General features: G+C 53.9%; 1 protein-coding gene across 1 annotated transcript in view; it reads right to left on the bottom strand.

Annotated features, from left to right (window-relative positions):
* Nucleotides 1-6,202: 6,202 nt before the first annotated feature.
* EFNA3 (ephrin A3) overlaps nt 6,203-11,854 on the bottom strand; it is a 113,689-nt gene continuing 108,037 nt past the window's right edge. Inside the window, exons 4-5 of the mRNA XM_063946633.1 lie at nt 10,137-10,214; nt 6,203-7,950 (exon numbers count right to left, since the gene is read on the bottom strand). Coding sequence (XP_063802703.1) covers nt 7,829-7,950; nt 10,137-10,214 — 200 coding nt within the window. The 3' untranslated portion in view covers nt 6,203-7,828. The remainder of the gene's footprint in view (nt 7,951-10,136; nt 10,215-11,854) is intronic.

An 11,854-nucleotide genomic window follows, 5' to 3' on the forward strand; every position in this document is an offset into this window, starting at 1 on the left:
AGTACACCTGTGCTCCTGCTGGGTGACCAGGGAAATGTGTCAGTAATGAGTACACCTGTGCTCCTGCTAGGTGACTTGGGAAATGTGTCGTGAGTAATGACCACTCCTGTGCTCCTGCCGGGTGACCTGGAAAATGTGTTGGTGAGTAATGAGTACACCTGTGCTCCTGCCGGGTGACCAGGGACATGTGTCGGTGAGTAATGAGTACACCTGTGCTCCTGCCGGGTGACCTGGGAAATGTGTCGGTGAGTAATGAGTACACCTGCCGGGTGACCTGGGAAATGTGTCGATGAGTAATGAGTACACCTGTGCTCCTGCCGGGTGACCTGGGAAATGTGTCGGTGAGTAATGAGTACACCTGCCGGGTGACCTGGGAAATGTGTCGGTGAGTAATGAGTACACCTGTGCACCTGCTGGGTGACCAGGGAAATTTGTCGGTGAGTAATGAGTACACCTGTGCACCTGCTGGGTGACCAGGGAAATTTGTCGGTGAGTAATGAGTACACCTGTGCTCCTGCCGGGTGACCTGGGAAATGTGTCGGTGAGTAATGAGTACACCTGCCGGGTGACCTGGGAAATGTGTCGGTGAGTAATGAGTACACCTGTGCACCTGCTGGGTGACCAGGGAAATTTGTCGGTGAGTAATGAGTACACCTGTGCTCCTGCCGGGTGACCTGGCAAACGTGTCAGTGAGTAATGAGTACACCTGTGCTCCTGCTGGGTGACCTGGAAATGTGTCGGTGAGTAATGAGTACACCTGTGCTCCTGCTGGGTGACTGGGAAATGTGTCAGTGAGTAATGAGTACACCTGTGCTCCTGCCGGGTGACTGGGAAATGTGTCAGTGAGTAATGAGTACACCTGTGCACCTGCTGGGTGACCAGGGAAATTTGTCGGTGAGTAATGAGTACACCTGTGCTCCTGCTGGGTGACCAGGGAAATTTGTCAGTAATGACCACACCTGTGCTCCTGTCGGGTGACCAGGGAAATGTGTCGGTGAGTAATGAGTACACCTGTGCTCCTGCCGGGTGACCAGGGAAATGTGTCGGTGAGTAATGAGTACACCTGTGCTCCTGCCGGGTGACCTGGGAAATGTGTCGGTGAGTAATGAGTACACCTGCCGGGTGACCTGGGAAATGTGTCGGTGAGTAATGAGTACACCTGTGCACCTGCTGGGTGACCAGGGAAATTTGTCGGTGAGTAATGAGTACACCTGTGCTCCTGCCGGGTGACCTGGGAAATGTGTCGGTGAGTAATGAGTACACCTGTGCTCCTGCTGGGTGACCTGGGAAATGTGTCAGTGAGGAATGAGTACACCTGTGCTCCTGCCGGGTGACTTGGGAAATGTGTCAGTGAGTAATGACCACACCTGTGCTCCTGCCGGGTGACATGGGAAATGTGTCGGTGAGTAATGAGTACACCTGTGCTCCTGCTGGGTGACTTGGGAAATGTGTCTGAGTAATGACCACACCTGTGCTCCTGCCGGGTGACCAGGGAAATGTGTCGGTGAGTAATGAGTACACATGTGCTCCTGCTGGGTGACCTGGGAAATGTGTCGGTGAGTAATGAGTACACCTGTGCTCCTGCCGGGTGACCAGGGAAATGTGTCGATGAGTACACCTGTGCTCCTGCCGGGTGACCTGGGAAATGTGTCGGTGAGGAATGAGTACACCTGTGCTCCTGCCGGGTGACCAGGGAAATGTGTCTGTGAGTAATGACCACACCTGTGCTCCTGCCGGGTGACCTGGGAAATGTGTCGGTGAGTAATGAGTACACCTGTGCTCCTGCTGGGTGACCAGGGAAATGTGTCAGTAATGAGTACACCTGTGCTCCTGCCGGGTGACCAGGGAAATGTGTCCGTGAGTAATGAGTACACATGTGCACCTGCCGGGTGACCAGGGAAATGTGTCGGTGAGTAATGAGTACACCTGTGCTCCTGCCGGGTGACTTGGGAAACGTGTCGGTGAGTAATGACCACACCTGTGCTCCTGCCGGGGGACCAGGGAAATGTGTCGGTGAGTAATGAGTGCTCCTGCTGGGTGACTTGGGAAATATGTCGTGAGTAATGACCACACCTTGCTCCTGTCGGGTGACCAGGGAAATGTGTTGGTGAGTAATGAGTACACCTGTGCTCCTGCAGAGTGACCTGGGAAATGTGTTGGTGAGTAATGAGTACACCTGTGCTCCTGCTGGGTGACCTGGAAATGTGTCGTTGAGTAATGACCACACCTGTGCTCCTGCCGGGTGACCTGGGAAATGTGTCGGTGAGTAATGAGTACACCTGTACTCCGCCGGGTGACCTGGGAAATGTGTCGGTGAGGAATGAGTACATCTGTGCTCCTGCTGGGTGACTTGGGAAACGTGTCGGTGAGTAATGACCACACCTGTGCTCCTGCCGGGTGACCAGGGAAATGTGTCGGTGAGTAATGAGTACACCTGTGCTCCTGCTGGGTGACCAGGGAAATGTGTCAGTAATGAGTACACCTGTGCTCCTGCTGGGTGACTTGGGAAACGTGTCGGTGAGTAATGACCACACCTGTGCTCCTGCCGGCTGATCTGGGAAATGTGTCGTGAGTAATGAGTACACCTGAGCTCCTGCTGGTTGACCTGGGAAATGTGTCGGTGAGCAATGAGTACACCTGTGCTCCTGCCGGGTGATCTGTGAAATGTGTCGTGAGTAATGAGTACACCTGTGCTCCTGCCGGGTGACCAGGGAAATGTGTCGGTGAGTAATGAGTACACCTGTGCTCCTGCTGGGTGACCTGGCAAACGTGTCAGTGAGTAATGAGTACACCTGTGCTCCTGCTGGGTGACCTGGAAATGTGTCGTTGAGTAATGACCACACCTGTGCTCCTGCCGGGTGACCAGGGAAATGGGTCGGTGAGTAATGAGTACACCTGTGCTCCTGCCGGGTGACCTGGGAAATGTGTCGGTGAGTAATGAGTACACCTGCCGGGTGACCTGGGAAATGTGTCGGTGAGTAATGAGTACACCTGTGCACCTGCTGGGTGACCAGGGAAATTTGTCGGTGAGTAATGAGTACACCTGTGCTCCTGCCGGGTGACCAGGGAAATGTGTCGGTGAGTAATGAGTACACCTGTGCTCCTGCTGGGTGACTGGGAAATGTGTCGTGAGTAATGACCACACCTGTGCTCCTGTCGGGTGACCAGGGAAATGTGTCGGTGAGTAATGAGTACACCTGTGCTCCTGCCGGGTGACCAGGGAAATGTGTCGGTGAGTAATGAGTACACCTGTGCTCCTGCCGGGTGACCTGGGAAATGTGTCGGTGAGTAATGAGTACACCTGCCGGGTGACCTGGGAAATGTGTCGGTGAGTAATGAGTACACCTGTGCACCTGCTGGGTGACCAGGGAAATTTGTCGGTGAGTAATGAGTACACCTGTGCTCCTGCCGGGTGACCTGGGAAATGTGTCGGTGAGTAATGAGTACACCTGTGCTCCTGCTGGGTGACCTGGGAAATGTGTCAGTGAGGAATGAGTACACCTGTGCTCCTGCCGGGTGACTTGGGAAATGTGTCAGTGAGTAATGACCACACCTGTGCTCCTGCCGGGTGACATGGGAAATGTGTCGGTGAGTAATGAGTACACCTGTGCTCCTGCTGGGTGACTTGGGAAATGTGTCTGAGTAATGACCACACCTGTGCTCCTGCCAGGTGACCAGGGAAATGTGTCGGTGAGTAATGAGTACACATGTGCTCCTGCTGGGTGACCTGGGAAATGTGTCGGTGAGTAATGAGTACACCTGTGCTCCTGCCGGGTGACCAGGGAAATGTGTCGATGAGTACACCTGTGCTCCTGCCGGGTGACCTGGGAAATGTGTCGGTGAGTAATGACCACACCTGTGCTCCTGCCGGGTGACCAGGGAAATGTGTCGGTGAGTAATGAGTACACCTGTGCTCCTGCTGGGTGACCAGGGAAATGTGTCCGTGAGTAATGAGTACACATGTGCACCTGCCGGGTGACCAGGGAAATGTGTCGGTGAGTAATGAGTGCTCCTGCTGGGTGACTTGGGAAATATGTCGTGAGTAATGACCACACCTTGCTCCTGTCGGGTGACCAGGGAAATGTGTTGGTGAGTAATGAGTACACCTGTGCTCCTGCCGAGTGACCTGGGAAATGTGTTGGTGAGTAATGAGTACACCTGTGCTCCTGCTGGGTGACTTGGCAAACGTGTCGGTGAGTAATGAGTACACCTGTGCTCCTGCTGGGTGACCTGGAAATGTGTCGTTGAGTAATGACCACACCTGTGCTCCTGCCGGGTGACCTGGGAAATGTGTCGGTGAGTAATGAGTACACCTGTACTCCGCCGGGTGACCTGGGAAATGTGTCGGTGAGGAATGAGTACATCTGTGCTCCTGCTGGGTGACTTGGGAAACGTGTCGGTGAGTAATGAGTACACCTGTGCTCCTGCTGGGTGACCAGGGAAATGTGTCAGTAATGAGTACACCTGTGCTCCTGCCGGGTGATCTGGGAAATGTGTCGTGAGTAATGAGTACACCTGAGCTCCTGCTGGTTGACCTGGGAAATGTGTCGGTGAGCAATGAGTACACCTGTGCTCCTGCCGGGTGATCTGTGAAATGTGTCGTGAGTAATGAGTACACCTGTGCTCCTGCCGGGTGACCAGGGAAATGTGTCGGTGAGTAATGAGTACACCTGAGCTCCTGCTGGTTGACCTGGGAAATGTGTCGGTGAGCAATGAGTACACCTGTGCTCCTGCCGGGTGATCTGTGAAATGTGTCGTGAGTAATGAGTACACCTGTGCTCCTGCTGGGTGACCTGGAAATGTGTCGTTGAGTAATGACCACTCCTGTGCTCCTGCCGAGTGACCAGGGAAATGGGTCGGTGAGTAATGAGTACACCTGTGCTCCTGCTGGGTGACCTGGGAAATGTGTCAGTGAGGAATGAGTACACCTGTGCTCCTGCTGAAGGTGCCAGTCACTGAGCTCCGCTGTACAGCTAATGTTAGCGTATGGACAGTATACGGCTGTACACGCGGGATGTGTGAGACATATAACACTAGAGCTTATTCTGTATTGTACAGTGGGGAACGCTGGTATAATAATACGCCATGCAGCATCGCAGTAAGAGGAGTGCGGCACGCCATGCAGCAGTGCAGGTAGAGGAGTGCGGCACGCCATGCAGCATCGCAGTAAGAGGAGTGCGGCACGCCATGCAGCAGCGCAGTAAGAGGAGTGCGGCACGCCATGCAGCAGCGCAGTAAGAGGAGTGTGGCATGCCATGCAGCAGCGCAGTAATAGGAGTGCAGAACTGCATGCAGCAGTGCAGGTAGAGGAGTGCGGCACGCCATGCAGCATCGCAGTAAGAGGAGTGCGGCACGCCATGCAGCAGCGCAGTAAGAGGAGTGCGGCACGCCATGCAGCAGCGCAGTAAGAGGAGTGCGGCACGCCATGCAGCAGCGCAGTAAGAGGAGTGCGGCACGCCATGCAGCAGCGCAGTAAGAGGAGTGTGGCATGCCATGCAGCAGCGCAGTAATAGGAGTGCAGAACTGCATGCAGCAGCGCAGGTAGAGGAGTGCGGCACGCCATGCAGCATCGCAGTAAGAGGAGTGTGGCATGCCATGCAGCAGCACAGTAATAGGAGTGCAGAACTGCATGCAGCAGTGCAGGTAGAGGAGTGCGGCACGCCATGCAGCATCGCAGTAAGAGGAGTGCGGCACGCCATGCAGCAGCGCAGCAAGAGGTGGTACAAAGCATGATCTGAGTAAGTTACAGAAACGCTGATGGGACATCATCTGCAGCAATGCTGATTGGTCGGAGACGGACGTGTCCATCAAGCTGGTAATACAGGGCACACGGACAATCTGTGGCCCGTACCACGGCACTCCCGTGGTCAGCTTTCAGCACCTTTATGGGAACACATAACACGAAGCCCAGTGACGGCACATGGTCTATTGTTACATATGAGAGTTTCTGCGGGTGGACCCTGTGACTTCCTGCGCAGCACAACAGACGCAACCACAGGTGACTCAGTTCTCCACCTGCGGCTGTGCGGGTGCGAATGCCGTCTATTCTACCCAGACGGGTCTCTCGCTTCCAGTGCAGGGCCGACAGATGACAGCACACAGAATGTGTCACAGACCCACTGCATTTCTCCGTCCCACGATGCGGCCACGAGTCAGGCCTGCCACCTCCGCACCCCCCATCCCCCCACACTAAGCACACGGCTGATTTTTGTGGTTTTATTGGTTTTATAGAGTAACAGCATCTTATGAAAATCACAGCAAAGCGAGTTCATTAAAAAGATCAGTCTGATATTTATTCTCTGAAAAGTGTCTGTGCATTGCATAGGTGGCGCGGCGGCTTCATAGAAGACGCGGACCACATTAATCTATGTACAGCTGGGGCACGGCTGCTATGTATACCTAGGTGGAGAGACTGTATACATACAGCAATAGATATGTATATACACAAACACCGTTCTGTCCGCCGGCACTACATGAACAGTCAGCAGTGCGCTCCGGCACTGCGGCCGATGAATCCAGATCTTGAACGTTGCACAAGCGCCATTGCTGCCCTTTGGGATTTGGGGCACACTGGGCTGGAGTGGTGAATGCATCCCTAACATTGTACCTTTGGGGTCTGTCGCACTGCTGTCCACTGTGCTACACGAGGGCTGTAGGGACGGATGACGGTCTGACGCGAGAACGTGATCTCTGTATAAATGGGAGGAGCGGTTTCCCTATTGTCCCAGACACAAAGGCCGGGGATTCTCTCTGAGTCCGCTGTCTATGTTGTAGGTTTAGGGACAGCGACCGTATGTTCCGCCGTGTCTCCCCCCTCTATAGAATACAGCCCCTCCTGCGGCCTGGGTGTCAAATCTGTCATTTACCTAGGGTCATATTATCAGTAGGGTGATCTGTGTATGACACGTGCCCCTCCGCGCTGCTTCCACCTGCGGACGGATCATTGGATGAGGACATTAGTTACTGGGACTATGACCTAGGGAATGGGTCTCACCAACGGCGGATCTCTGAGGGTGGAGAAGGGGTTACTATATTTATGTAGGGCGTTATATGCATGACGGGTCTGGTGCCTCCTCCTGTCTGGAGCCGCTATTCCAGGGTTCCAGCCCGCACATCCGGTGTAAGCTGACCCCAGAAGATACAGTCCTGTCCCCCACCCTCGCACGTGGAGACTTGCATGGAGTCGTACTGTCCACTGCACTGGGCGTGTGTAATAATATATCAGGTTAGTACACAATTGGTACCAGAAGTGGGGAAGGTCATTGAGGAGTAACAGCTGCACATTTGGTATGTAAAGGGTTTTGCTACTGTGCCAGAACGCACTTGGGCATATGAAATCCATGAGTCTTGCGGCAGTCCGAGCGATGAGATGCGGAGAGGGGCAATGTACCACAGGGCTGAAACGTGTCCAGGCAAGTGAGGGACAAATTCGGGGACGGTAAGGCCGACTAACAAGATGGTCTGTTGTCACCCCAAAGACGGCGTAGGCACTCAAGAAAAAAATAAACAACAGCCCAGTTATAGCTGCCACGTCTACATAGGGGCTGTAACTGAGATGTCCATCTCCTGGGCCACGAGGGCCACCAATCCAGTATGGCTGCCACCTGGACGTCATTCAAGAAATCATTGGATGGTGGCTGCAACAGCGTCCACTGGTGTCTTTGTAGTGTTCTGGTGCCACGGAATGTGGGAAAGATGGACGGCGAGATGTTGTTCTCCTCCAGCAGTGGCCGGACCTACTCCGTACTGACCGAGTTCTTTCCCGTGGAGTTTGTACTTGCATTTGTAGTCCAGATACAAGGCCTCCAGCCTTCCGGCCACTGGGAAACTAGGACGCTAAGAGTGTCATTATAAGGAGACACACGGCCACCGTCACGTGTAAGTGTTCTCGCTTCGGACTCGTCCCACTAATGCTTTTCTCCAACTTGGGGATTTCCGGGTTAAAGTTACCTGGAATGAAGAGGAGAGAGAAGGCGTTAGAAGGAGCGTGGCGCACTAACACGGTCATATTGCGCTAATCTCATCGGAACGTCCCCGTCACTGGGTGGGACAGAGGAGCATCGTGCCTCTCTTCCGCTAATTCCTGCCGGATTGGGACAATCAATAATCCTGAGCGGATAAGAGGAGCAGGAGGAAATTAAATGGTTGAAACTAGACTAACATGTCTATGTGCGTAGTGGGAGGAGCCAGTGAGCCGGTCACTGCCGCAGCCTGTCCCATGTGTGAGATGCTACACGTGCCGCAGGTGATCATTACACTACTGGCACACGACGGCGCTATTCCTGCTTCAGTCTCTGTGTTTACTATACAAGACGTGTGTCGGGCACATTACGCCCGTTGTCTCTTGCTACACGCGGCACATTGCGCCCCTTCTGCGTTCACCTCCTCGTCTCTCGCTATACGCGGCACATGGCGCCCCTTCTGCGTTCACCTCCTCGTCTCTCGCTACATGCAGCACATTGCGCACCTTCTGCGTTCACCTCCTCGTCTCTCGCTATACGCGGCACATTGCGCCTCTTCTACGTTCACCTCCTAGTCTCTCGCAACACGCGGCACATTGCGCCCCTTCTGCATTCACCTCCTCGTCTCTCGCTACACGCGGCACATTGCGCCCTTTCTGCATTCACCTCCTCGTCTCTCGCTACACACAACACATTGCGCACTTTCTGCGTTCACCTCGTCGTCTCTCGCTACACGCAGCACATTGCTCCCCTTCTACGTTCACCTCCTCGTCTCTCGCTACACGCAGCACATTGCGCCCCTTCTGCGTTCACCTCCTCGTCTCTCGCTACACGCAGCACATTGCGCCCCTTCTGCGTTCACCTCCTCGTCTCTCGCTACACGCAGCACATTGCGCCCCTTCTGCGTTCACCTCCTCGTCTCTCGCTACACGCAGCACATTGCGCCCCTTCTGCGTTCACCTCCTCGTCTCTCGCTACACGCGGCACATTGCGCCCCTTCTGCATTCACCTCCTCGTCTCTCGCTACACGCGGCACATTGCGCCCCTTCTGCGTTCACCTCCTCGTCTCTCGCTACACACAACACATTGCGCACTTTCTGCGTTCACCTCCTCGTCTCTCGCTACACGTGGCACATTGCTCCCCTTCTACGTTCACCTCCTCGTCTCTCGCTACACGCGGCACATTGCTCCCCTTCTACATTCACCTCCTCGTCTCTCGCTACACGCGGCACATTGCGCCCCTTCTGCGTTCACCTCCTCGTCTCTCGCTACACGCAGCACATTGCGCCCCTTCTGCGTTCACCTCCTAGTCTCTCGCTACACGCGGCACATTGCGCACTGTTTTAAGCCAACACCGGGTACATTACAGAACACAGACGATATCACGCCATCCATGCGGCAGCCTCCTGTTGTCTACAGACAGTGACTATACGGAGCCAGTGGGGATGGTACCCCTAATCCGCCTGCCCCCTCCCGTTCCCCATCATAAACACTTGCAGCATCTGCACAGCACATACTATCCGGTCGCCTATAGTGCGCAGGGAAAGTTATACCTTATAGCAATGGCTTACCATGACAGAGGATTACTGCAGTCTGATTGGCTGCTACACTCCCCCATAGACACAGCCCCTGATTCCGTCACATCCCCACACTGGTGGATACACCCCAATAGTGACAGACACAGGGAGGGATGAGGACCCCACAGAGCGGCAGGAAGGCCGTCACTGGGGCCGGACGTGATGTAACATTGGCACCAGTCACCCAGCTGGCGTTCCGGGGCCGGTTGCGATTCTGTCATTATCATAGAGGAAGTGCAGGCTCTCGCTGGTTGGTATACGCTACCCCCCTCGCCCCATTATCAGGGCTCATGAAATGCCCGATCCCAATGGTTCATCAGTTTTCTCTTCCTCTCGGCTCCTCACCTACTGCCATATATCTGTGGGCACAAGGAGGCCAATCACAAAGCAGTGCCTGTAGGGGGCGCCATGGACCTTCCCATTACACAGGGCCTGAGGAGAACTTTCTGTAGCTGAATGGAGCAGGTGTGAGACCATGAATATCCTTATAATGACACATTCCCTTCTCCAGCTACAGAGTTATTATATTCCGAGAGGTGTTATTCTCAGACTGGCCAGAAGAGGGCGCCAGATAACCACACACCAATCGCTCCCTTACCTAGATCCTCAATCTTCACTTCAGGTCCTATCGTGAACTGGGGCAGCGTGGGCGACTGCTTCTCTCCTGAATGAGCCGCTGCAGAGGAGAGACAAACACCATCAGCGACATCCCTCTTACCCCATCTACCAGCACCAAATACCCCCCATCTACCAGCAAAAACCCCCCATCTACCAGCACCAAATACCCCCCATCTACCAGCACCAAATACCCCCCATCTACCAGCATCAAATACCCCCATCTACCAGCACCAAATACCCCACTTACCCCGATCTACCAGCACCAAATACCCCCCATCTACCAGCATCAAATACCCCCCATCTACCAGCATCAAATAACCCCCATCTACCAGCATCAAATACCCCCATACCCCCATCTACCAGCACCAAATACCCCCATATTTACCAGCATCAAATACCCCCATATCTACCAGCATCAAATACCCCCATCTACCAGCACCAAATACCCCCCATCTACCAGCACCAAATACCCCCCATCTACCAGCACCAAATACCCCCCATCTACCAGCATCAAATACCCCCCATCTACCAGCATCAAATACCCCCCATCTACCAGCATCAAATACCCCCTTACCCCCATCTACCAGCACCAAATACCCCCATCTACCAGCACCAAATACCCCCATCTACCAGCACCAAATACCCCCCTTACCCCCATCTACCAGCACCAAATACCCCCCTTACCCCCATCTACCAGCACCAAATACCCCCCATCTACCAGCACCAAGTAACCCCCTTACCCCCATCTACCAGCACCAAATACCCCCCATCTACCAGCACCAAATACCCCCATCTACCAGCATCAAATACCCCCATCTACCAGCATCAAATAACCCCCATCTACCAGCATCAAATAACCCCCATCTACCAGCATCAAATACCCCCCATCTACCAGCACCAAATACCCCCCATCTACCAGCACCAAATACCCCCTTACCCCCATCTACCAGCACCAAATACCTCCTTACCCCCATCTACCAGCACCAAATACCCCCCATCTACCAGCACCAAATACCCCCCATCTACCAGCACCAAATACCCCCCATCTACCAGCATCAAATACCCCCTTACCGCCATCTACCAGCACCAAATACCCCCCATCTACCAGCACCAAATACCCCCATCTACCAGCACCAAATACCCCCCATCTACCAGCATCAAATACCCCCCATCTACCAGCATCAAATACCCCCCATCTACCAGCATCAAATACCCCCATCTACCAGCATCAAATACCCCCATCTACCAGCATCAAATACCCCCATCTACCAGCATCAAATACCCCCATCTACCAGCACCAAATACCCCCCTTACCCCCATCTACCAGCACCAAATACCCCCCTTACCCCCATCTACCAGCACCAAATACCCCCTTAGCCCCATCTACCAGCACCAAATACCCCCCATCTACCAGCACCAAATACCCCCATCTACCAGCATCAAATAACCCCCATCTACCAGCATCAAATACCCCCCATCTACCAGCATCAAATACCCCCATACCCCCATCTATCAGCATCAAATACCCCCATATCTACCAGCATCAAATACCCCAATATCTACCAGCATCAAATACCCCCATATCTACCAGCATCAAATACCCCCATCTACCAGCATCAAATACCCCCATCTACCAGCATCAAATACCCCCATACCCCCATATCTACCAGCATCAAATACCCCCATATCTACTAGCAT

Source organism: Pseudophryne corroboree, chromosome 12 (genome assembly GCF_028390025.1).
Source record: "Pseudophryne corroboree isolate aPseCor3 chromosome 12, aPseCor3.hap2, whole genome shotgun sequence".
NCBI classification, from domain to species: domain Eukaryota; kingdom Metazoa; phylum Chordata; class Amphibia; order Anura; family Myobatrachidae; genus Pseudophryne; species Pseudophryne corroboree.